Source organism: Mus caroli, unplaced genomic scaffold (assembly GCF_978045245.1).
Source record: "Mus caroli unplaced genomic scaffold, Mus_caroli_1 scaffold_16, whole genome shotgun sequence".
Classification (NCBI taxonomy): domain Eukaryota; kingdom Metazoa; phylum Chordata; class Mammalia; order Rodentia; family Muridae; genus Mus; species Mus caroli.
The window spans coordinates 43,512,827-43,540,214 of record NW_028227271.1 but is presented as its reverse complement, the minus strand read 5'-3'; the positions used below and the strand labels follow the sequence as shown (position 1 = coordinate 43,540,214).

The following is a 27,388-nucleotide window of genomic DNA, read 5'->3' as shown; positions in this document are numbered from 1 at the left end:
TACAGAGACAAAGTTTGGAGCTGTGATGAAAGGATGGACCATCTAGAGATTGCCGTATCCAGGGATCCATCCCATAATCAGCTTCTAAACGCTGACACCATTGCATACACTAGCAAGATTTTGCTGAAAGGACCCAAATATAGCTGTCTCTTGTGAGACTATGCCGGGGCCTAGCAAACACAGGAGTGGATGCTCACAGTCAGCTATTGGATGTATCACAGGGCTCCCAATGGAGAAGCTAGAGAAAGTACCCAAGGAGCTAAAGGGATCTGCAACCCTATAGTTGGAACAACATGATGAACTAACCAGTACCCAGGAGCTCTTGTCTCTAGCTGCATATGTATCGAAAGGTGGCCTAGTCGGCCATCACTGGAAAGAGAGGCCCATTGGACTTGCAAACTTTATATGCCCCAATATAGGGGAATGCCAGGGCCAAAAGAATGGGAATGGGTGGGTAGGGAAGTGGGGGGCGCTATGGGGGACTTTTGGGATAGCATTGGAAATGTAATTGAGGAAAATATGTAATAAAAAATTTTAAAAATTAAAAAAAAATAAATTGTCACTGGAATAAAAACTTTCTCACAAGCTGAAAAAAAGTGTAAAAGCATTTTGTAAATAAGGCTACAAATACAAGGTGGTGATTTTATTGTAAATTTATGGAATTATGTGATTGTCTCAGCATCTACCCCAGGCTACCTGGCCCAAGCTCCTGGAAATTCTCTCATCTCCACTCTTCATCTCTCCATAGGTGTCCTATGCACGCCATTGCATCTGGCTTTCTACATGCACTCAAATATCAAGTCCAGATGGTTAGGCTTGCAAATTAAGTATGTTTATCCCCTATGACATCTCATTTGGCCTATTTCCTCTCTGGTGACCCTGGGAAGGATCTGCTTCCAAGTTTACCTAGAAAGTTGGCAAAAGGCAGTCCCTTGTATGATAGAGCTGAGGTCCCTATTTTCATGTTGACTGACAGCTATATCCCACTGTCAGCGTTCACGGGATGTTCTTAGGCCTTTATCCCAAGGATCCCTGCATCTCAATGAAAGTCTCCCCTACTTCCTTTCTTTTCTACTCCCAGATAGAGAATGATCTAGTTTGAAAGTGATTACACCTGGGCTCACCATAATTGTTTTTACTGGTGGACTTGCATGTATACAGTTGAGATGCATCCCAGGTTGAGTCCGTGTATCCTCAACTATATCTCCGCCTCAGTTTTTGAGAAGGTCTCTCACTAAACCTGGAGCTTTCTGCTTTGACTAGGTTGACTGACCAGTAAGCTCTGGAGATCTGCTTACCTCAGCTCCCTAGTGTTAGTGCTATGCACCATCTGGCCTAGCATTCATCTGGTTGCTGTGGATGGAACTCAGGTCCTCATACTTGTCACCAAGCACTTTACCAACTCAGCAATTTCCCCACCACCCAGAGTAATTTTTAATTAGCCAAACATCATCAGACCTTATACCTACAGAAAACCTTTTACAATGGAGTATAAAATAAGCATGAGTGTGGTATCATTATTCAGAGTCCTGAGGATTAGGGCTGGACAGCTAAGGAAAGGGGACATCTTAGTGTTATAATAAACCCATTAGAAGATGGCTTTAAATGGACATACAGGCTTATTGTTATTCAAATAGTTCCCCTCATTAAGATTGAAGACCACAGAGACAAACTCAATGCTCAACTCAATTCCTATAAAATACGGTTTGTTAGTGGAGATGTAAGGCTTTTTGTCAGGACACCTGCTTTGAAATCTCAACTTTCACAGAGAAAATAATGAAAATGTTTCTGTCTTAGTTAATAGTTCTGTACTACTTACCTCTTCTCTCTGCTTCCTAGAAAAATACCTAGGTATAACAGAGTTACTGATACTGAGTGAATGAATGAATGAATGAATGAATGACAGAAAGTTTCATTTACATTTAATGAAGTCTGGTATCTATACAATATCCTTAGTACTTGGGAAATATGGTGATGAACACTTAATAATGAGATCTGGGTTAATTTGTCTTTTAGAGGTGTGTGTGTGTGTGTGTGTGTGTGTGTGTGTGTGTGTGTGTGTGTAAAGATTCCTTGGGAATTTATTCTACTATAATCTTTTTCTATTGAATAAAATGGTCCTTGCTCAGTGTAAAGGGGCCAGTGCTTGCAGACTGCAGAGATTTGCAAAGATCAATGAGAGTTCTGCCTGAGGCAGCAGGCACCAGAGAGGCAAAGACAAGGGTCTTTTCCTGAAAGAATGTATGGGCCTCACCCTTTTGACTGCACAGTGCATCTTGCACAGCAGACTTAATCTTAGTTCAGCAAAACATAAATGGCTCCGACTAGGCAAAGCACAAAATATCTTTCTACACCCATCCTTGATCATGACAAATCCTCCAGACTGTGGCCAAAGTTTTCACTGGGTAGCTAGATTGATAGATACAGATTGAAGTGAAGCAGTGTGACATCAATGACATCAGCCAGCTGTGAATCCGGGAAACCCAGCCCACCTTACTATGGCTAAACCAATGCTCTTCTCTGTGCCATTGGTAGCTGACTATCATTTAAAAAGAAACCTGAAAATGTTTATTGGTTATACATTTCTAACATGATCTCTCCAGAATGTTCTTTTGTGGTTCTTCTGGTTCCCAAGTTTATGCATAGCTGTTTTCCAGGAACCACACTCTGCTTGTTAAACCAAAGCCAATTATATAATGGACAATTTCACACAAGCACACACACAGAAATACGCACATAAGGACATTATCGAGTGTGAATGCATTTAGACAATGCAAAGTTCCTAGACTGCCACAGAGTTACATCACTAGAACCAGGCACACATTCATACCATTAAATTAAGGAATACAGCTGAATATAGCATGCACTTTGTATGCTACTGAAAGCACCATCCTTTTCTTTCTCATTTAGTCCACTGCTGCCATTTCTAACTGACATGGAGAGAATGGAGATACGAAGAGGAAGAGTGTTTTACCAAGATGAAATAGCAGAACTGGATGCTAACTCCAAAAATCCTGCCTCCAAAGACTATTCGGTGATGCTTTGTATTCTTCCAGACCTAGCGCAGTGGGCTTTCAAGAGTCTGTAACTCCATAGCCTCCCACCACGTGACTAGGACCTGCCTCCTGCTATGAGTATTAGTAAGTGCTCAATGAGTGGCCTTTGGGAGAAAGAAGGAAGCTTCTCTGATTCCTGGACAAGAGCTCTATTTCTGATCCCCAAATGTGGCAACAGAGGCTTGGCTGAAATGGATCAATGTACCTGGCCAGGTGATGATAAGTCATGGGGTTTTGAAGACCCACTGTGGTGGCTATGGAATAGTGTGGCTGCCCATTGCATTGATGCTTAGGGCAGGCTTTCTGGGATCAGAAACCAGCTCTACTTGACCTTGGAAAAGCATTTCTCCTCTCTGTCAGATGCTATACCGAGCAGCAAACAGAAAATTAACATATATCTTTCCTTCAGGAATCATAAGCTCTGGTTTGGGGGACAGAAAACAAATCCATAACAAACTTAGCATAATATACTGAAGCTTGCGTCAACTATTGAGAAACATGAAGCATGGAAGAGGAGGGACACTGGGCTGCAGTGTCACTGAAACTCAGAATATCTTCCCATGTCCCCCTCCTTTTCATGACCAATCAAATACTACCATAGTATTGATGTGACACCATAAATCATTTATTAGTTATCTGAAGAGACTATTCTATTATCTGAGTAAAACCTCCCCTCAAAAATCAGGTGGAGCATGAAAAAAAAAAGAGAGAGAGAGAGTAGAGGAAAGATGTAGGTAGCCTGGGAGTGTGCCAAACAAAGCAGAAGGTTTGCCTACTGGCTGAGAGGTGTAAGCAAGGGAAATATAAGAAGAAACATCATCTCATGTCATTATTACCACAAATAAGTGCTGGCTGACAGCCAGCTCAGGAACAGTGACTCCAGTTCAGAAAATACAAAGGACTGAACTTGCCAGTCAACCTGAGTGAACTTGGAAACAGATACCTCTCCAATGACCTTGAAAAGGAGCCCAGCTTGTTGAGACTTGGGTTTTGGTCTTGAGAAACTAGTACTAGAGAAATCTGCAAGGCATCACTGGATATGGTCCTGTGTAAGTATTCCCAGAGGCAAGAGGATGAGTGGCAACAACAAGCCTGATGAGGTAGGGAACATGAGGTCAACCTGGGCTCTAGGAAACTCTGTTTCAAAATATATGAAAGGAGAGAGAGACAGAGACAGAGAGACAGAAGCAGAGAAAGACAGACAAGAAAGAGCGAGAAAGAAAAAGGGGAGAGAGGGAGGGAGGATAGAAAGGAAAAGAAGAAAGAAAGAAAGAAAGAAAGAAAGAAAGAAAGAAAGAAAGAAAGAAAGAAAGAAAGAAAGAAAGAGGTAGCGAGAGAGGGAAGGAAGGAGAGAAGGAAGGAGGGAGGGAGGGAGGAAGGAAGGAAGGAAGGAAGGAAGGAAGGAAGGAAGGAAGGAAGGAAGGGGAGGGAGGGAGAATCTAGCACATCTAACTTAGCACTGACACAGGATTGTAAGACAATACAGATGTATTATTCTAAATCACTAAGACTGTGGGACTTTATTACATCAAAAATAGAAAATTAACACACTGACCTTTCAGACACATTTTTGGGAAAGTCTCTGTCTCTCTGTCTCTCTCTCCTCCTCTCTGTTTCCCTCTCTCCCTCCCCCTCTTCTCCCTCTCTCCTCCTGCCTCTGTGTGTGTGTGTGTGTGTGTGTGTGTGTGTGTGTGTGTGTGTGTGTGCTTTGTGTACAACAAAGGCCATGTCATCAAAGTGCTATAAACAGTTTTCTGTGGCAGAGGCTTCTATGCAAAAGGACAGAGAGACTGAGAGCTGAGAGCTGAGAGTGTCTTTGTTTCCCCTTCCCCACAGCTGCAGAGGCATTTCCAGGCATTAACCCTGGACAACAGCCTTTTGAAGTACTGGAGAGCTAACCTCTTCACTGAGCTCATAAAGTACAAAATATACTTAGGTTCCTGATTGAAGATCTTACTCTCCCCCAACATCCACAGCTCCAATTCACTCAAGAAAAATCACAAGGAATCTCTAGTTTTGATTTGGTTGGTTCCCCCCACCCACCCCCCTCCCCCCACGCCGCCCCGCCTCCGCCCGTGGCAACAGAGATTACATAAAGTTTACAATTTTATCTACTGTCTGTGTTTCTTTGTTTATTTACTTATTTTGCAGCGCTGAGGCATGCATGCACATTCCAGGGCATGTGTGTGGAGATCAGAGGACAGTATGCAGATGTCAGCTTTCTCTCTCCACTATGTGGATGCTGGGAGTCAAAATCTGGTTTTCTGGTTTGGCAGCAAACACCTTTACTCACCATCTCATCTTACAGAAAGAGTTTTAATCATTGTTTTTCCAGTTTGGAATCTGTGCTTGCATTTCTTCTGTGTATATATGTGGCGTCAGATGACAAACTTATGGGCATCATTTCTTTCCTACTGTGAGGTTCCAGAATATTAAACTCAGGGCAGGCTTTGCAACAAATGCCTCTGCTATTTTATAGCCTTGTATATTCTCTCTCTCTCTCTCTCTCTCTCTCTCTCTCTCTCTCTCTCTCTCTCTCTCTCTCTCTCTCTCTCTCTCTCTCTCTCTCTCCTCCCCTGTGTGTGTTTTAACTTTTTATTGGCTTATTGGCTCTTTGTGAATTTCACAGCATACACCACAATCCCACTCATCCCCCCCCCTCCCTCATACTCATCCTTCACCCTTGAAACCTACTCTCCAATAGAGGAAAAAAAATCTTTGTGGAAGCTTTAGTGTGTCACACACTTATTTCTTTGCAAATGTTCATTGGAATGACTCCTTGGTCTGGTACAAGGCCTCTAGCTTCTGCTAATCTATCAATACTGGAACCTCACTGGAACTGATGTCCTCTTGTTACCCTGTTTTGTGGGCCATCCTGTAGTTTTGGATGTATAGGACCAGCCTCTTCATTTACTCCAGCAGTTCACTGATGGAGTAACGTTGGGGTGGGTCAGTTCAAAGCTCTGAATCTGGGCCTGAGTAGTATCTAGTTAGCCTGCCAGATCTCCCAATCTGTTGGCTCCAACTCACCAGCAACGTCCACTACCAGGGCAAACTCTATTCTGCTGCCCATGTGAGGTGCAGAGACTGTTCTCTGCATTCAGAGAAGGGACATGGCATGGCAAGTTCTCCCATGACCCAGCTCTCCTGTCTGCCATAAATGGTGAGGGACAGGGAAAGGGAGGAGGATGTCTCTCCTGAAACCCCCTCATCCAGGGCAGCTCTACCATGCAGCCCAGGTGAGGTGCAGGGCTGGCTCTTCCAAGAACTGTAGCAGGTGAGGGGCAGGGGCTCTCCTGCTCTTGTGATCCCATCAAGACCAGCTCTCATGCCTGCAGTCAGTGGCAAGGGCAAAGAGGAAGGAAGGGGAGCCCTTCCTCACTGACACCACTGCATGGGAGACCGGTGGTAGGACCAGGTCTCCCATGTTCCTATCTTTGGAGTCACCTCACCAGGAACTCCAGCAATGTGCGGGGCCTGCCCTAACAAGTGCTACAAATGGCTAGTGTCTGGTAATAGTGCTATCATGTCCCAAGTGCCAGGTCTCCCACAATGCCCAGGTGAGGGGTGGGGCAAGTTCTGCCCAGCCCTCAGACATCAACATGTCCCTGGGCATCACCTCATACCAGGGACATCTATCTGCCTGATCTTTGGTGGTAACAGATGTCTGCTTCTGCAGGGCCACAGACTCAGACATGGCCCCCGGTGGCAGCACAGGTCTCAGGTGGCATCACCACCCACTCACATGAGGCTATTCCTCACTACCCTCTAGTCTGCAGTTCTACCTCTCTTCATTGTGCCCACATCCTTCTGTTTCTCTTCAATATCTCCACTACTTATTTTCCTCTCTTAGTTGTGCTTGGGGGCTCTCTGAGCATCTGGCATCATCTCCAGAGTTCTATCAGGAGTGGTATGCCCCACTCATATTTTATGGTGTTGTTCAGAAATCATGTTAGGTATGGTCTAAGGCATGGTCCCAAGGTACCGCACTGGTGATAATCTCAGGCTAGCTTCCTATCCAGGCTGCATGGTGCTAGTCTGGTGGTCGTCTCTGCTCATTCCTCACCTGGCCAGCTGAGTGGTCCCATGAGAGAGTTGTCTGTCTTGGGCTCACTCCAGGGACCCCAGGCCCAAGCAGGTTCTTCTAGCTTTAGGGTTGCTCCTTGTCCTGGGAGTCATAAGGGCCTGTGCAGCACTGGATTGGTGGTTGTCTCAGGCTTACTTTTTTCAGGAGATGGAAAGCTACCAATAATTCTGATGTTCACAGGTCAGAACACTAAGCGTAGATACAGCCTCTCTCCTCTCTGCCACCTATTGATGCTCGTATGACACAGCAGCCACACCAGCAACGCTTTTAGGAACAGGTCAATCATGTTTGAAATATCACATTTAGTTGCATTGAATGAGATCACATTTTGTACAGATATCGCCACCATCTTTTTGCAGAACTTTTCTTCTCACAGGCTGAAACTCCAGACCCATTAAAAATAACCTCCACAAAAGAAAGTTAGCATTTAAGGGGGAAAGGCCATACCATGTATGTAATGGTTTTGTGCACGTTATCACACTTATTCAGCGTATATGTAGAAAAATTCTATGTTGGTGCCACTGTGCATCTAGTGGGTGCGAGAGGCTGTGCTTCAATGAAACTCTTTCTGTAAGACTCCAAAGTTCAACAAGTGATTCAAACACACACACACACACACACACACACACACACACACACACACACACACAACACTATCTTCTAAACTACCTGCAGGTGAAATTTTCCTACCTTTTCTTTTCTTTAATCACTACACTGTTGCTGTCTTTAAGACCCCATTAAGGCAAAGTTGACAGATATAACATTAACTGCCAGGCACTGAGCACATAAAAATATTTATCTCAAGACTTCACTAAGTACAGTCTCTCTCTCTCTCTCTCTCTCTCTCTCTCTCTCTCTCTCTCTCTCTCTCTCTCTCTCTCTCTCTCTCTCTCTCTGCTTCTATCCAGGCAATCTATGTAAATTAAGACAAAAAGATGACATTCCTGGAGGGAAAGAAACTGATGAGCCTGTTTCTTCTTCTTCTTCTTCTTCTTCTTCTTCTTCTTCTTCTTCTTCTTCTTCTTCTTCTTCTTCTTCTTCTTCTTCTTCTTCTTGAATGCATGTTATACAACTCAATAGTTAGATGGTTATGTATCTAATACTTATCTTTCTAATTCCCAAACTGTTCATCTACAAAATGTCACAACATACCTCTTTCATGGAGGAAGGTAAGTGCGGTGACTTCGCTACATGGTTCAAAGAAACTCCTGAAATGAAACATGTCCAAATTAAACAGAGTAGTAATTCCATTGGAAAGACACTCACCCTTATCATTTTCAGTTCAAAAAGTGTCTAAAAATAAGCAAAAATAGTTTTAAAAATTATACCACCTTCTAATATAAATGAGAAATCTTTATTATTTAAATATTTTGTTTTACTCTGCTAGAATAGAAATTCCATGAACGCACACATTTTTCCTGCTTTTTTTATTGTATATCTATAGCCCAGACAGGGTTTCTCAGTCTTCTCACTGATATTTGGAGCAGGAAAGTCCTTTGTTACAGAATATTGTCCTGTGCACTGTAGGACATTTCTGACTACGACCTACTAGAAGCCAATAGCAAATCCATAGTTATAATGTGCTAAGTATTTCAAAATTGTGTCAAGTGTTTCCAGGGTGCAAAATCTCTCCTTCTTGAATATGAATGATCTAAAATAATGCCTGACTCAGAAAAAAAATGAACAGTAAGCATTTTGCTGAATGAAGATAGTAATATCAAATTAAACAGCATGCTTAAAACATATAGAACAGTTCTTGGTGTATGGAAAGTGGTAAAACAAAACAAAACAAAACAAAAAAACTAGTTACACCAAATGTTGTTGTTGTTGTTAATTGTTGCTGTGTCTTTGTCTCCTTCTAGAATAAGCCTTGGTGGGCAATCAAACTATTACATTGAGACCTTGGATTTGCTACAAATTACATTTTAAATGTAATCATTTTATAAAAGCTTCAACACTCACACTTGGAAGTGTGACCCTGTTGACTATCACTGACTCACTAACTTGCATTGCCATGCTAACTTGCTTTCAGAGAGATCTCAGAACACATCATCTGCTGCTATTTCAATGCATGCCCATTAATTTCCCATCAACCTGTGCTGATCAGGAAGTCTGTAATCTGGCACCGGTGTTTATTTTTATTCCTGTCTATTCCTGTTGGCTCACGAAAAGATTGTTTGAGCAAGTATTTTATGGTGAGTTGTATCATATGTACATTGATTTAATCTGCCCACATTCAGTTCTACAAGCGGAGCCAAAAAAATAGAGACAAGCATAATTTTCATTCAACATGAGCCCCTCAATGCAAGCCAAGTACCTCATCTGGTGCTCAGCTAAAGCAACAGCAATCTGTTCCACCCTGGAGACACAACTGGCCACGGAAAACTTAGTGAAAAGAGGCAATGCTATGCACAGGACAAATAGCACATATTTTATGACAGATAATGCTGCAGATATATAGTCTTAAACCTAAACTTAAAAAATGAACCCACGATGGTCTAAGACAACAGGAAGAGCTCCTGTCTTCACATATCCAGAGGCTTAAAATTGATTAAGATGTCAGAGCTGTCCAAAGGGATCTACTGATTCAGTGTATCCCCCTCTGCCACCCTTTAGAATCCCAGCTGACTCTGTGTGTGTGTGTGTGTTTGTGTGTGTGTGTGTGTGTGTGTGTATGTGTGTATGTGTGTGTGTGTGTGTGTGTGTGTGTGTGTGTCTGTCTGTCTGTCTGTCTGTCTTGGGTGGGGGTGTTCATGTATTCACATGTGAACCCGTGTGCAGACCTTAGCACCCTTCTTTCCACCTTGTTTGAGATGAGTTTCTTGATGTTTAGTACTGTGTAACCAATGTTCGATGGTCTATGAACTCTTGGAATTCACCTGTATAAATAAAGGATCACTGCGATTAAGTGTTTTTTTTTTCACTATATCTAACTTTATAGATCCTCTGGGGATCTTACCTCCAGTCTCAGTGCTTGCAAGGCATGTGCTTTATCCACTAAGTCATCTCCCCACCACTCCAGCTGACTTGTGTATAGAAATTAATGTTCATGCTGGGTGTTTGTGATGTATGACTTTAATCCTAGCATTGGAGAGGCAGATGCAGGAGGATTGCTGTGTGTTAAAGCCCAGCCTGGTGTACATAGTGAGTTACAGGCTAGTCAGGGACACATAGTGAGACTGTCTTAAATAAAGATGGGAGAGAGAGAAAGAGAGGGTGGGGGAAAAGAAGAAAGGAAGGAAAGAAGGAAGGAAGGGAGGGAGGGAGGAAGGAAGGAAGGAAGGAAGGAAGGAAGGAAGGAAGGAAGGAAGGAAGGAAAGAAGGAAGGAGAAAAAGAAGTTAATGTTCTTTTCTGAAGTTCAAAACTTTGGCAAATTAACTGGCATGGGTCTTAAAAACAATTCTGAAAAAGAACAAAGTAGAAAACTTCACACATTTCAATTTCAAAATCTCCAACAAAGTGTTAGCAATCAAAGGACTAATGTGTTGTTTAACGATAGCCACAGTGAGTACAATTAAGAGCTCAGAGATAAAACAATGTGTTATAGATAATGATTTTTGGCAAAAGTGTCAGGACCACTTAGTGGGAAACTATTCTCAACAAAGAGTTCTGGGTTATCAAATAGTCACATCAGAAAGGGTGAGGCTGGGTTCCCCCTCCCCCAGATTAACTCAAAATGGATCAAAGGCATAAATGTAAAACCTAAAACAGCAAAGTTGTTAGAAGAAAACCCTGGGGTAAATCAACACCATGTCAGACCTGGCAATGGATTCTTAGACATGACACTAAGATGGCAAGCCAGACATAAAGGCAGGAGACTTCATAAAAGCTAAAATCCCTCGTGTTCCAAAAAACACCATCAAAAAAGTTTCAAAACATATGAAAACACAGAACAGAAGAGAATATTTTAAGTACTTTGTCTAATAAAGGGCTGGAATTCAAAATATATATTAAATACTCTTAATAAGCCATTGTAAAGAGATACTCCAGCTTAAAAACAGGAAAATGATCTTTAACAGAGATACAAAAAAGGCCAGTTAATCTATTAAGAGATGCCCAACATCAAAAGTCTTCCAGGAAATGCAAATCTAAAACATCTAAGATAGTACTTCAAGTTCACTAAGATAACTAGACTCCCCCCCCCCCCAGTGTCAAGTAACAGCATGTATTGGCAAATATGAACCATATCATCTATGACGGGTAGGGATGTCAACTTGCATACTTTGCTATACAGTCTGTAAAATTCGCATGTAATTAAATGTTGAGTTAACACACATTTCAGCAAGAAGACACTAGTAGGTATGTACCAAAAACATGTCCACAGAAGCTTGTGTGCAGTGATTTATACTGGGATTATTCCGAAAAGTCAAGAGAGAGAGGAAAAATGCAAAACCCCACTGACTGACAAAATAGATCACCAGATAGATAAATGATGTGTCATTCATGCCACCAAATACCAAGCAATAACACAAACAAAGGTGTCTGGCTGCACAAAGGAATAAAGTATTACTCTATGGTATTTGTTTCTAGTTCTAGAAATGTCCAGAATGGGCAAAAATATAGAGTGAAGTAGCTTGTGGTAACTCTGACTAGGGAGATGGCTGAATGTAGAGATGAAGGCTAAAGACTTTTGCTCTGAAAGAAAAACAGTACCACAAAAGTTAATGTTGATGGATGTACATGCACATGAATATGTAAGACAGACTCTGACCTTTCAAGTGGGTAGATTGCATGGCATATGAATTATAGGAATTTAAAAAAATAAACCAATGTAATTCACAATCTTGGCATTCAAAAATCCCAGTTCAAATGACCATTTGCACAGGTTAAATGTATACCAGGGAAGGAGGCAAATCCCTAAATGTGATTGAAGTCATCTGATCCAGGTCTGTGGCTGATTCTTTAAGTGGAGAATGACTGAGATAGCTTTCTCTCAAAGCAAGCAGGAGGAAGACATGCCTGCTGTTACTGTGTCATTACCTCATCTTTCTGGAATGCCTGAGGGGGATGGTGAGGTAAAAGAGGGCAATTAGTGTGTAGCTCAGTGGTAGAAGATTTGACTGGAAAGCATAAGGCAGTGAGTTGGATTCATGGTCTTGCAAAAATAAAAATTCTTAAATAAGGTAAGAGAAAGGGGAAAATGCTCACAGAGAGGAACAGGGAAACAAAATCTCCCTTTAGGTAGGTGCAATTAAAAGGTTTTTTTTATTATTTTTATTTTTTATTAGATATTTTCTTTATTTACACTTGTGCTGAAATTTTACTAGCACTAAAATGTGAGTTTAGAAAGATCATAGGATATGAATTTAATTCAGAAAATCAATACTTATAATGCAATAAATAATTGAAAATAAATTATAGCAAACATATTAGCTTTTACCCAGCAAAGTTAGTAAGAAATGATAGTGTTTACCAACAACATTAAAAACAATATATTTATGATTAATCTAAATTTTTATTTTATCTGTTTGTGTGTGTGTGTGCGTGTGTGTGTGTGTGTGTGTGTGTGTGTGTGTGTGTGTGTGTAGCAGAGGATGGCATAGTAAGTCATCAGTGGGAGGAGAGGCCCTTGGTCCTGTGAAGGTTCTATGCCCCAGTATAGGGGACTGCCAGGGCCAGGAAGCAGGAGTGGGTGGGATGGTGAGCAAGGGGTGGGGGAGGAGGGGATAGGGGATTTTCGAAGGGAAAACTAGGAAAGGGGATAACATTTGAAATGTAAACAAAGAAAATATCTTAAAAACAAACAAACGAACAAACAACAACAAAAACTTTGATAGTATAAACTAAAGGAGAACCAAGTAAGTGACAAGTGGAGAGAGATTCTGTGCTCATCGATTAAAAATCTCACTAACCTACTGGTTCAGCTCAAGCCCAGTCAAACTCCTAACGTGGGGGAGGTGGGGACGGGGGAGGTTGGTTAATAGCGCTTAGTATGCAAGCATGAGGACTTGAGTTCAAATCTCCATTGGCCATATTTAAAAGCCAGAAGTGAGCTTCTTCATCTGGAACTCCAATACTGTGGGGGGAGGGAGAATAGCTGAAGCTTCCTGGCTGCCAGCCTAGCTCCAGGTTTAAGGAAAGACTCTGACTCAAGGGATTAGGGCTGAGACTCTTAGGGCTAAACCCCTCTCTGATCTCTCCCTAGAGATAAATTGCCAGCCAGGAATCCCCAACTATCCTCCCATCTCTGACCCCACCCAATGGCCCTGAGATGACAGATGCATGCACAGCCATGCCTGGCTGTTTCTGTGGATGCTGACATTTGAACTCAGGTCTTCATGCTGTCACAGCAAGTGTATTACTCACAGAGTGGGCATGCTGTGTGTGTGTATGTGCACTGCCCCATGTACACATATGGAGGTCAAAGGGCAATGTTGTGGATTAGGTTCTGTCCTTTGACCATTGTATCAATTCTGGGGATCAAACCCAGGTGGCCATGCTTACCCTCTGAGCCATCTCACTAGCCTGGGATTTGTATCTTGATTACTGTGTTGGATGTTGCTCAAAAACGAAGTTCTGTATCTAAAGCAAGGAGTAACTTTTGCCATAAAGTAGTTATACTTCAATATTTAAAGATTTAAAGATTTCAACAGAAAAGAGCAGAGATGGGTGTTCTGTGGACTTTAAAGGCCTTGAAGACCCCAAATGGCAACAACCAGTCTGAAAGTAGAGTCTGATAACAACACTGGAAGACAGCAGCCAGCAAGAAGTGCTAAGAGAATGGTGCCCATGACAGTGTGGGTGCAGGTGTACCTGGGAGCCTGAGCCCATCAAAAACCACAAGGGCTTCTCTTCTGTTTAGTTCCTTTGTGTTATTACCTTTAAAAAAATACAAAATAAGTCTGGCTGCTGGTCACTTCCCTGATAGGGTGAAGTAGCTGCCCTCCTCCTTTCTGAGACCTGTGAAATGCAGATACATTTAAAATGATTGATTCTGGAAAAACTCAGAGAGAACCCTAATGTCACCCCCTTCCCTTAGAACTAGCATGATATTTTCAACTGTAAAGGAGGCAATCTCTTTATAGTTTCACAATAGAAGAAAAGAATGGAAATAAACTTATTTTCTGGATATTGGGATATACAAACCTACAGTGTTATGATTCTTCCACCTCACACACCTTTTACTTCTGTTTTTCAAGACTTTCTGTAACCTGGAGAGGCAGAGACAGATTCCATTACCATTTTAATCTGACCCAATTTAAGGATTACTGTGGGCTGGGTCATGTCCCTATCCAAACACAAGTATCTGAGGCACAGTAGCGCAACGTGCAACTCTGTTTGGAAAGAAGGACTTTATAGAGGTAATTAAAGGTAAGCATGGCCTCCAGTATACACCCTAATGAAACCTGACTAGCTTTCTTCTAAAAACAGAAGATAAGGGCACAGATACATGCATGGGAAAGCAATGGAACAAAATAGAAAAAGAATGGCCATTCTGAAAGCCAAGGGGTGAGGCCTCAGAAACAGCAGCTTTCAGATGCCTTGCACTAGATCAACAATTCTGAGAAAATAAAAGGTTGCCCTCAAAGCCATCCAGGCTCTGGTGCTTCGGCATGCCAACCCTTTCTGAAGCATGTAGCGACTTTCTCAGGACTGTGTCCATGAAGACCTCCACACTCGGGACTGGGAATGTGTAAGTTCCTTCTTGCCAGGGCCAGGCCTTCAAGACCCTCTCAGATAGGGCAAATTCCAGATGTTTCTCTCTCACCTTGAGCCAGCTGTAACTTTTTCAGGCAGGGCACTGATCTTGTTTCTTTAGTATACATGAGCAGGGATGGGACAATAGCATTGAGGCGCCTGATTGCATGTATTCCTTGCAGTGCTCCTATATAAAAATGGGGAAAGAATGTATTTAGTTATACTTGTTCAGACTAAATAATTTGTATTCCTGAACACACTGCAAACTTTGTTCCTTTATTTCTGTTCCAAATCCTTTAGTACGATAATGAGCCTGAGACAAACTAATTTTGATATTTTTATTACAATCTCCTCAAAGAAAGAGAAAATGGGAACATACATTATTATATATATAACATTTTGTTATATTATTATAATATTTTTTTCTTTACAGAGGACATGAGTATTTTTTTTATTCAAGTGAGTGTGAAGAGACAGGCATAAAAGTTGCTCTATCAGCTGCACCCCATATTGGAATTAGAGTGTCTGGTTTCTAGTACAGTGATCTGCAGAAAGGACTTAAAACCAGAATGATCTCAGTTTGACTTCTGATGACATAGCTTAATACCATAGCTCGTTTTGTATTTCTTTAAATAATTTTTCTAGAGTCAGTTTTCCTGTCTGTAAAATGTCATTTTTTTTATTATCTGGAAGTCTATCATGATTCATGTTAAATACAAACTTGGGCAATTTATGGATGTTACAGAGAACCATAACATTAACTTTGACTACTTTAGTTTTTGATGTCCCCAGTATACCTCTATAACATCAAGGGAGGTATTTCCCCAGCTGCTTCATTTGTAAAAAATAACTTGACCATGGTCACAGAAGGAGACAGTTGTAGTATGAATCCCATGAGTCTAATCCATAGTTCTGTGTTCTTTTCCAGTAGATCACTGCCTTCTCCCACACAAAAGGTGATATAGAGAATATATGATTGCCTTAAAGAAAGTCTTACTTCAAAACTCAATTTTCTTCTTGTAAATTAATATCAGCAATCTATAACCCACGCCAGACAAGCAATAGTTTCCTGAACACCTCTTCCAGTATGACTGATATCAGCAATGATCTTCAGAAGAAACTAACGCACGTTCCCTGGGGCTCTCTTCCAGGAATCCAGGTCATTTACAGAATTCATTTAATATAACTATGCTTTGAAGGCAACTGCTCTTAGCATGCTCAGAGGCACACTGTCAGAAAGTAGCCCACTCCTTGAGCATTCGATGTTGAAGACAAGAGCCACTAACTGGCCTCCCAGTCCTCTATCACAGAATTCTCCCAGAGAGAGAGCTGAGTGATCTTAGGGTCAAGAGCAAATTGCCTGGAGTGTGTTCTCTGATGTTAAAATGCGTGGGCCTGGGCCACAGACTATAGTCAAATATTAATCAGACTTTAGAAAACATAAACCTGAGTAAAAAGAAAAAAAAATACACCATAACCCATCTGAGGTTGTTGCTGTTGTGTCTAAAACCAGTGGATAGAGATTAGCTTAGTGAAAATAGTTAGACTCTTAAAAATAGATCAGAATGGAATGGGGCAGGATGGCATGGGGTGAAATGGAACCGGACAGGACTGGCTGGGATGGGTTGCGATGGGATGGGATGGAACGAGATGAGGTGAGATGAAATGGAACAGGATGGAACAAAATGGGGTGGAAAGATGAACACATTACAACCCCTGGTTAATATCTACCTATACTGTGTATATCAGTCCATAAACTTTACTGTAGCTTGAAGCTTTTTCTCCCAACCATTAATTCCCAAAAATTATGATACTGAGACGAATTATTTATTAATAAATGCTTAAGCCATAAACTTTAGCTTGTTCTCCAACTAGCTCATAACTCAGTTATTATTTTTCTTCTGAGTTCAGCTACATGGTTGGTTTCCTCTCCTTCATACTCTCGTCTTCTTACATTCAGGGATGAATCTTCCACCTCTTCCTCTTTCCCAGCATTCTCTTTCTCTCTGCTGGATGTCCCACCTTCTATTTCCTGCCTCAGCTCGTTGGCCATCAGCTTTTTTATTGGCAGGTGATGCTTATAAGAATTCTCTCTACCCTTTACACTATAGTGCATTTTTCACTGTAAAGTCACAGGGAAAAAAAATGCTTGAAGTGCTTCTATTTAGAGAACAGACAGCAGAAAGAGGCTTTCATTGCTAAAATTTGGAGCAAACATGACTAAGGTTTGAAAAGGCACATGGGATTCTTCATCCTCTGACAGGATTCTTCCAATGTCCCTTCACTTTTCACCTCTAGCCCTCTTCAGCCTTTTCTTGGCTCTGCACACACAGCTCTGTGTGATAGACTCTGATGAAGTCTCCAGGTTCCTTGTTGCCTATTCCAGCCACTATCACATCCCCAAGCTTCAGCAACACCACAGGAAACTGTATTCACCCCCTTAGTCTCTACGCATGCTTTTCCTCTCCCCAGAATTCTAGCTCTCATTAAATCGTTGCCTGAACCTCACTCCTCCAGGAAGTATTTGTGGATCATCTGGCTTGCCCTTCCTTACCTTCCTCCATCCTTTTCTTTTTCTCTTCCTTCATCATATAACAAAAACTCAAAAAGCACAGACCTATGTATGTTTGAGATTATAACTAATAATGAAGTTTTGCCTTACTGAAACTGAACATTAAAGACGCAAAATAAAAATGAAAAATTGAAATATATATAATAATGTCACTAAAGAAAGCTGAGGATAGTAAAGAAAACAGATTGGTTAAGAAAGGTCAGTCCAGAAGATTTTTGGAGCAGAAAATGGAACTCTGTATATCACAGCAAACAATAACTATATTTGGGAAGTGTCAGATTTATGGAACTACAGGTACCTTGGTTCTGAATTAGGACTAGGCTTGGCAACTCTATGTTGGATTAACTATTTCTCCCATAGGCTTCTTGGCACACTTTATATACTTGCTTTATGTTGAATTCTATAATTTACTTTTCCTTCCTTGAGCATAAGCTTCTAGTAAGTAGCTAATGTAGTTCTGTTTACATATTTGTAGAGGTGAAAAATAAATTATGAAGGAAGCAATCATCAGAATGAAGAAGCCAGAGATGCTGCTTGACTCTCCCCCCCAATCCCCCTTTGTTCTTAGCACCTGGCTGTCCTTTACAATATTCTGCTGCAGAAAAACCGAAAATTGTTCCCCTTGACCAGAATTCTTCTTAAAGAAAGGGCATCTTCCTTAGACCTAGTCAACTACGATGAGTAAAACCAAAAGAAGAGATGAATAGACCAAGTAGTGCCATGACAAAATGGTGCCCCTGTAAGCTACTTCATCCAAACAAATTAGTTTGAAAAATAAATTATTTTTCAAATTATAATTGCATTAAGTCACTGTTTAGAAATTCCTCTTGGCTCTGCAAAATACTCTAGTCTATGAAGAGATGTCATGGCCCTGAGCATGTTGTCAACTGTTTAGAAAATGAATCTTAGAATATTAGGGCTGGAAGGGAAAATCTAAACCATTCCAGAGTCTTTTTTATGGCAGAGATAAAGGGTGTTGTCTGCCAACATTCTGGTTATAACTCAGGCCAAAGTCATCTTGTATCTGGGTCTGTGGTTCCCACCCCACTGGTAGAATCTGCCTATTATAAGGATTTCTCTTTATTCCATTTTATAGGACAACTTGTAGTCAGTTACTTGGATTTACAAAGGCAGCTGAAACTGCATCCTACCAGTTTCTCTCCGATTCTAAATTATCAGAAGAAAGATGCAAATAAGATCAAATCAAAGTATGTGTCAAGTAAAAAGAGGTCTAGAAAATGGTAACTTCAGGTACTTATGCCTTTGAAAGAATAAGGAGAGGCACTGTGTTAGGATATCTTGCATTTCTAAAAGATGGTGATACAGGAGACTGCAATAAGAGCCTTGTGGCACAAGGGTTAAGGGTTGGGGTGCAAGTTTGCATAGTGTAGGATTTTCCACACACTGTTACATGTAGGTCCACATACAATGTCACATGTCATGTCTTGGTAGCATATTAACCTTCCCTACATGGATATGTGCTTTAGTCAATGAGCCAAGGTCTCATTTGGATATGCTGGTCTACCTTTATGCCTGCAGAGGAATCAACATATTCGAGGTTTGAAAGGCTTTACATAAAACCCTTCCAGACCTCACTCTGCTCTATTCTATTCTGCTTCACACCTATCTCACTAACTCTCTTTGAAACCCTACACCTCAAGTACAACTTAACATGGGCCTATCTGAGCAATACTCATTTCTTAGCACTGACCCCTCTCAGAAAGTTGTATAGTTGTAAAACAGTGAGTTATTTGCCAATGCATTTACACTTCATCAACAGTTCTTGCAAAAACACAATATTGTATTTTGAAAATAAATGTTTAGCTGGATAGTGGTGGCACATACTTTTAATCCCAGCTCTCACTCAGGAGGCAGAAGTAGGTGGATCTCTGCAAGGCTGAGGCCATCCTGGTCTTAAGTGAGTTTCCAGACAGTCAGGGTTACACAGAGAAATTCTGTCTCAAAAAACAAACACCAGTGGTTTATACTCTAAGCTCAAGAATCGACAAACTGGACCTCATAAAATTTCAAAGCTTCTCTAAGGCAAAGGACACTGTCAATAGGACATAACAGCAACCAACAAATTGAGAAAAGATCTTTACCAATCCTACATTCAATAGAGGGCTGATATCCAATATATACAAAGAACTCAAGAAGTTAGACTCCAGAGAACCAAATAGGGTTTAATGGGGTTCTATTAAAAAATGGGGAACAGAGCTAAACAGAGAACTCTTAACACAGGAAACTCAAATAGCTGAGAAGCACCTAAATAAGAAGTGTTCATCATCCTTAGTCATCAGGGAAATGCAAATCAAAACAACCCTGAGATTCCACCTCACACCAGTCAGAATGGCTAAGATCAAAAATTCAGGTGACAACAGATGCTGGCGAGGATGTGGAGAAAGAGGAACACCCCTTCATTGTTGGTGGGATTGTAATCTGGTACAACCACTCTGGAAATCAGTTTGGCAGTTCCTCAAAAAATTAGACATAGTATTGCTGGAGGACCCAGTGGTAACTCCTGGGCATATACCAAGAAGATGCTCTAACTTGTAATAAGGACACATGCTCCACTATGTTCATAGCAGCCTTATTTATAATAGCCAGAAGTTGGAAAGAACCCAGATATCTCCCAACAGAGGAATGGATACAGAAAATGTAGTACATTTACACAATGGAGTACTACTCAGCAATTAAAAACAATGAATTTATGAAATTCTTAAGCAAATGGATGGATCTGGAAGGTATCATCCTGAGTGAGGTAACCCAAACACAAAAGAACACACATGATATGCACTCACTGATAAGTGGATATTAGCCCAAAAGTTTCAGAATACCCAAGATTTAATTCACAGGCCATATGAAGCCTAAAAAGAAGGAAGACCAAAATGTGGATGTTTCAGTGTTTCTTAGAAGCGTGAACAAAATACTCACAGGAGGAAATATGGAGACAAGGTGTGGAGCAGAGACTGAAGCAAAGGCCATTCAGAGACTGCCCCACCTGGGGATCCATCCCATCCACAGCCACCAAACTCTGGTGCTATTTTGGATTCTGGGAAGTGCTTGCTGATAGAAGCCTGATAGGGCTGTCTTCTGAGAGGTTCTGCCAGAGCCTGACAAATACAGAGGTAGATGCTCTCAGGAGTTGGAGAAGAGATTGAAGGAGCTAAGGGCATCTGCAGCCTCATGGGGGGAGCAACAGTGTCAACAAGCCAGACCCCCTGGAGCTCTCAGGGACTGGACCACCAACCAAAGCATATACATGGAGGGACCCATGGCACTGGCCACATATGTGGCAGAGGATGGCCTGTTGGACATCCGAGGGAGGAGAGGCCCTTAGGCCTGAAGGTGTAGGGGAATACTAGTGTGGGAAGATGGGAGTGGGTGGGTGGAGGAGCACCCTCATAGAGGCAGGGGGAGGGAGGATAGAACAGGGGGTTTCTGAAGGGGAGACCTGGAAAGGGGAAAACATTTGATATGTAAATAAAGAAAATATCTGATTTAAAAAAAAAACAAATTAGATAGATTGATGATAGATATAGATAGATGATAGATAAGTAGATAGGTAAATGTTTGTTTTATTTTAGGTTTTGTTCTGGTTGCAAAGACAAGACAGACATCTCCATTAACTTCCACCTCCTTCTATTAGCATGTTACATTACCATGACACATTTATCACAATAAAGAGCCCAAGATTTGCAATTAGAATTAAACACCTTTCTTGGGATCTACTAATACCTGCTTATTGTTCTGGTCCTGGGATAGCATGTTTGGGGTCCCAAGTTAGAGCGTGGTTCTCCTGGTTATTTCTGAACTGTGTGGATTTCCTGAAGCTTTATTTTTCAGCGCTTTGACCCTTTGAGAGCTGCCATAGATAGGGGGAATTTCCCTTTGGGCTCATCTCCAGTCTATGTCAGTTAGTTTGGAGCTGTGGATTTTCACAGGAATTCTTTAGTGTCATCCCTGTGAAACATTTCTTCTTCTTTTTTAATTGGATATTTCCTTTATTTTCAAATATTATCCCCTTTCACAGTTTCCCCTATCACCCACCCACTCGCTCCCACCTCCCCACCCTGCCATTCCCCTACACTGGGGCATCAAGCCTTCACAGGACCAAGGGCCTCTCCTCCCACTGATGTCCAACAAGGCCATCCTCTGCTACATATCCTATGCAACAGTTCAAGGACAGACCCTACCAACATAACTCATCAGTGGTGTTAGCCTTTATCACCACTCTGCATTAATTGTTGACAGGTTTCTCTAGGGTACAGAGGCAGCATCCCTACCCCATTCATCTTTTCATTCTCAGTTCTTTGCAAGTTTCATTAAGTAGCACTCATAGTCAATATATGAGATATATCTGTGTATTGTGCACGCAAACCAACATGTGAAACCCAATGTACTTGCAGACACATACACACTACCCCTTTAGTGAAAGAAATCCCTATGACTCACATCCAAACAAATGAGTTTGATCATGGATTGGTGAATCAGAACTGACTTGAAGGGAACTGGATCAAATAACCTATGTGTCAATAATCCTCTCAATTCCTTTTCCAGAGATGCAAAGAACTATGTTTGCAAACACACCACATTCTTCTTGCTGTGTTCTGTTTCCTATGTTGCTCCTTTACCTGGGACATACTTTCTTCCTGAGCTTCCCCTTGCCTGAGCCTTGCATGCTCATTGCCCATTTAAGCAGGGTAAGGTGCCTTCACTCTGTTCCTCAGCCCTACCTCTCAAGTGCACAGCATCCGATTTCTGCTCCATATTGTTTGTTATTCTCCTACACCCTCAAGGCTGTAAGCCTTTTAAGGTACATGACTAGGTAGTATATGTAACTTGAGTTTTTCAAACCTTACTTTTAAGGATGGTTCTTACAAGCTTTAACCTCCCTTGTAACCACCACCCACCAGAAGTAGTTGGAAAGAAAGGATACGGGGTGGGGTAGGGAAGAGTGGGCGTGTTTAGAAAGGTTCTTTGAGACAACTCCTGTCTGGGTTGTCTGGAAATCTGCAGTAATGTTCACAGGTTAGCAGGTGGCAGCAGCTCAATCCACGTGCAAACACTTCAAGGATAAAGCAGCAATCCAGTTTGGTAGAGTCACGTTAACAACAGTGGTGACATGATTTAGAAGAGACAGCCAGGCATCAGCCTCAGCACAAGTCAGCAGGAGGGACCACAAGGAACACCAGGAGAAGTTCTTGGCTGTTCAAAGCGAAGTGAAGATCAATCAGCAAAAATGCAAGACCCACAAGCATTCCTCAGCTAGCTCTGTACCGAAGGCTAGCTCACCGCCCCCCCCCCATCACTGTCCATCGAGACCTATTTTTACCCTCCAAACATCACATGTCCATGTCCTCCTCCTGTCTTGCCTCAGCCTGTGTCTTGCCTCAGCACTTTGATCTGTCTCAGCTGACATCACTGTGCCAATCGTCCTGAGTCACTGAAGCAGCAAGAAACTGCAACACACCACCAGGAGATTTGGGTGCCTTTCTCTCTATGGAGTCCCAACAAATGCCGCTTAATTACACAATATAAGGTGGACTGATACATGTGTGTTTTTAGCAAAGAATCCTTCATCACGGACCCTTTGACATGCTTGCTTTAGCAGAACATCATTTCATCTGTGTTTGGTTCAGCTAAATGTTCCTTCACATGTTTGCCCCAGCAAAACACCATCAAAGTGACTTTCCAAAGAACCCTTCAGTTTGCTCTTCATCTATCTATGTCTATGTGTATGTGTATGTCTATGTGTATGTGTATGTGTATGTCTATGTCTATCTCTATCTCTATCTCTATCATCTCTATCTCTATCATCTCTATCATCTCTATCATCTCTATCATCTCTATCATCTCTATCTCTATCTCTATCATCTCATCTATCTATCTACACACACACATATATATACATATATACACATATATGTATGTATATATATATATATATATATATATATATATATATATACACACACACACACACACACACACACACACACGGTTTTGCACTGGATGACTGAGAGCACCAGAGGTTAATCACCTATTGGAGGTCACTTGGGCAGCCAGGAATGAGTGCCAAGTTCTGAGTCTCTTTTCTGTATTCTTTCTACCTCTCAGCCTCTCCTAAAGTTGGCAAAATTCCAAAACACTATAGCATACAAACAATTCATGTATTTGTCAAGGAAGGTGATGGAACTGTAATACTCCCGATGAGGTGAAGGAAGAGATTTAGTTCTCCCACTTTCTTCTTGTCTTCCATTTGGTCCTCCCTTTGGGCTAATCTCTCTACAGAAGTAAGTAGGTTACAGCAAGAGAGACAGAAGCGGGCAGAGGTCCAATTCAATTGTAACATCTAAACCTAACTGCAGCTAAACAAACTTATGCTGGATTTCCAGGCAAGTTCCAATTTCAAGTATTCAATTCATTCTCCCTCAAGATTTTTTTTCACAATGTTAGTCAAAATGGAAACCTTAATATCCAAGGTGAAGGTGAATTTACAGAATGACCTCACCTCATTAACCTTTCTGAAAATTTCTCTCTTAGAATGTCACATCCGATCAATTTTCACCAAAAGAAGTCATCAGACTTTGCCCTACCTAATGTTCTTAGCTTGTCACATGACTTGCAAATTGACAGTTTTTTATTTTTTTTTATTTTTAATGGTTGACAATAAGTAAAAAGAACAATATTTTGTCACATATGGATGATGAAATTAAAATATAAGTATCAAAAAATAAAATTTAACATATGAATAAAAAGAATCCTTCAAATTAGTTTCCTCTAGCTTATGTGAGCACTCATATTATTTACTCCCCTTGTTGCTAAGACAAAACTCCTAACCACAGTTTAAAGAAGGAGAGGTGTATTTTAGCTCATGGTTTAGCGAGGCACGGTTGCAGCAACATAAGTCTTCTGGTCATGTTGTGTGAGCAATCAGGAAACAAAGGTAAATGACCACTGGTGTGCATTTCACGCCTTCCTTTATGTAGCACAGGACCCAGGCTATGACACAGTGCCCTCTGCAGTTAAGGTGTTTCTGTACATTTCAATTGATCTAATCTATATAATACCTCATAAGTGTGTTTCCTAGGTGATTCTAGATCCTGTCAATATTAGCCATCACAATATCCATACAGTGTCATCATCTATTTTACATCTTGAACTAGAAAATCTAAAATATTTGCTCTCTGTCCCTGTGCATATAAATTTTCTTCTGGTTGAAGAGAAATATTCAGTATTTTTAAGTTTAAAATTTTTTAAAAGATTTATTTTATGTGTATGAGTCTTTGCATGCATGTGTATCTGTGTAGCATGTGCATGCCTGGAACCCTCAGGTGTCACAAGAAGGTATCAAAACCCTACAACTGCATTTGCAGATGTTTTGTGAGCTACAAAATGGTGCTAAGAACTGAACCCAGGTCCTCTGCAAGAACAGTCAGTGCTCCTAACCAAAGAGCTTTCTTTTAGGCTTATTTAAGAAGTTTGTTGTTTTTTTGTCTTTTGTTTTTTGTTTTTTGTTTTTTTGTGTGTTTTGTTTTGTTTTGTTTTGTTTTGTTTTGTTTTGTTTTGCTTTGCTTTGTTTTGAGACAGGAGTCTGGTGTATATTGCAGACTTCCTAGAGCTGGAGACTCCCTTGTCTCAGCCTCCTCAGAATCAAGATTACAGGCATCCACCATCATGCTGGTCAAAACCTTAAGTCCTATAACTAAGATGATTCAAGTGGCAACCCCAGCTGAGGCACTTCATAGCTGGGTGACCTTGAACAAGTTACATGTCTCATGAAAGTTTACTCTTGTATTAAGTGGCAGGAGGAATGGTAGGGTAGGACTACTAGCACTCACGTTATAGTGTTAAAAGTAATGAAGGAGGTGATACATGCAAGGACCCCTAGCTTGTGCGTCTTGAGCACAATCATCACCTGTCTTCACTCTCTATACTTAGCATCACTATTGTTGTATCACTATTACTAGAATGATTTTTGTTTGAAGCTCTGACAATGAATTCTTTACTCTGTAGAGTCTATAGAAACAATTGCTACTATGAGATATCAGATAATCAAAAACTGTGTATACCACCACAGGCTTCTCACTCTGAAAAAAAGTCTTGGTAATAGAAAGCTCTATGTGGGGACTCTCTCTCTCTGTTAGACATTGATCTAATTAAGTTTATTCACAGAATGGGAACCAGATGGCTTAATCTTCACAGGAGAGGCATTTTCACATTAAAAGAGTCACTTATTGGGTCAAATACAGACTTTGAGTGTTGAAACAAGTATTTGACCGAGGAGGGAAAATGGTCAGTAATATGTGTATCACCTTTGACACACAAAGCATGCTTCCTTTCACTTTTGACATGCCACTATTTCATTCATTATAGTATTTTATAAAATTATTTTATTCTATTATGTTCATTATATTTCTCTATAAATATTTCATTGCCTACTCATCTACATTTTATATGACATAATGCAATTCATTACCAACAAAATTACATCTGACAGCCCTATTGTTTTATCTTATATTTACCTTCATCCCATGGGTAGTAGAACTACCATATATTAGTGACTATTTGTTGGCATGACTGATACAACCTAAGCAGGGAAGGATTTGTTTTGGACATGGATTCAGTGGATTCTATCCACAATTATTTGGTCCTGTGAGATTTCACAAGACATCATGGTGACTGGAGTATCTGAAGGAGTCCAGCTATTGATTCCAAATGCAACCAGAAGGGAGAGAATGAAAAAGGAATAAGGAACTGGCCAGGGAAAATATTTTTTCCAAGACCCAACAACAAGTGGCCTATTTCCTCCAATTCAGCCTAACTGCCCAAACTTTGTTCAACCTTTCAAACTGCACTACCCAACTGAGAACCAAACATTCAGACCAGGAGCCTGAGAAGGACACTCATATCCAACCCATGGGTTATTGCATTATTGGAGAACTTAGAAAGACTGAAATATGAAGAAAAAGAGCCACTATCTCATAATACCTTTTATCTTTACTAAGTGTGATGGCTGGTGTTAATTGTCAACTTGACAGGGCCTATAATAGACAAGGAGACAAGCCTACAAGGCCACCCATAAAGGATTATTTAGATTAAGGTTCGCCTCTGAGAAAGTCCATGAATGAGGAATTTTCTTGCTTAGGTTAGTTAATATGGAAGAATCCATCTTAGTTATCCAAAGGACCATCTCCTGCTTAGGATCCTGAACTGTACTAAAAGAAGAAACCTAGCTGGGCATATTATTCATTCATCACTCTCCACTCTCCAATTGTGATTAGGATATGACAAGCTAACTCATATTCCTGACTTATCTCCCTTAATGGGCTGAGTGGAACTTTAAACTGAGCCAGAATCAACTCTTTCTCCTTTGAGTAGCTTTCACCAGAACATTTCATAGCAGTAACAGGAATTATACAGTGTGTATGATTTACTTTTAACTCTTTAATTCACACATAGTAAGTATACATAATATATGCAATGTGGAATATAGATACATGTGCATATTTATTATATTCAGACAAGGGCAATTGGCGTATATATCGTAATTATTTATTATTTCATTGTCTTAGGTACAGTCTAGATTCTGTCTATGGCATTGAAATGTTATGATATAGAATATCTAAAGTACTCCTGTTCAACTGCACAACTATATATTTATCATCTTCTTTCCATCTCCTACTCCATTCTTCCAAGTCTTACCTGATCACAATTTTGCTCTCTGCTTCTGAAATCAACTTTTCAGCTTGTACATGAATGTGAGAATACATGAGATTTAGTTGTGCCGGAATCATTTCATTCAATATAACTGTTCTCCAACTCCAGACATGTAGCTGCAAATGATAGTTCATTTTTTGTAGATGAAAACCTTCCATTGTGAATATACACCATTTATCTGTCAGAGGACACCTACTTTTATTCTATATCTTAACTATTATTAATACGACAATAAACATGAAACTGCCCATATTTCTTTGTTATACAACTTTCCTTTTTCCTTTCACTATATACCAAGTGGTAGAACTGTT

General features: G+C 40.8%; 1 protein-coding gene and 1 non-coding gene across 2 annotated transcripts in view; both read right to left on the bottom strand.

The window, feature by feature from the left end:
- Positions 1-27,388, bottom strand: part of LOC147000772 (uncharacterized) — a 62,371-nt gene that overhangs the window by 7,928 nt on the left and 27,055 nt on the right. Inside the window, exons 2-3 of the mRNA XM_085831417.1 lie at positions 14,853-14,969; positions 8,296-8,351 (exon numbers count right to left, since the gene is read on the bottom strand). Of these exons, the coding sequence (XP_085687543.1) occupies positions 8,296-8,351; positions 14,853-14,969 (173 nt within the window). The remainder of the gene's footprint in view (positions 1-8,295; positions 8,352-14,852; positions 14,970-27,388) is intronic.
- On the bottom strand, positions 7,290-7,421 carry LOC115029469 (small nucleolar RNA SNORA17). Its single transcript, XR_003835044.1, has one exon. It is a non-coding gene; the product is annotated as a small nucleolar RNA SNORA17 (small nucleolar RNA).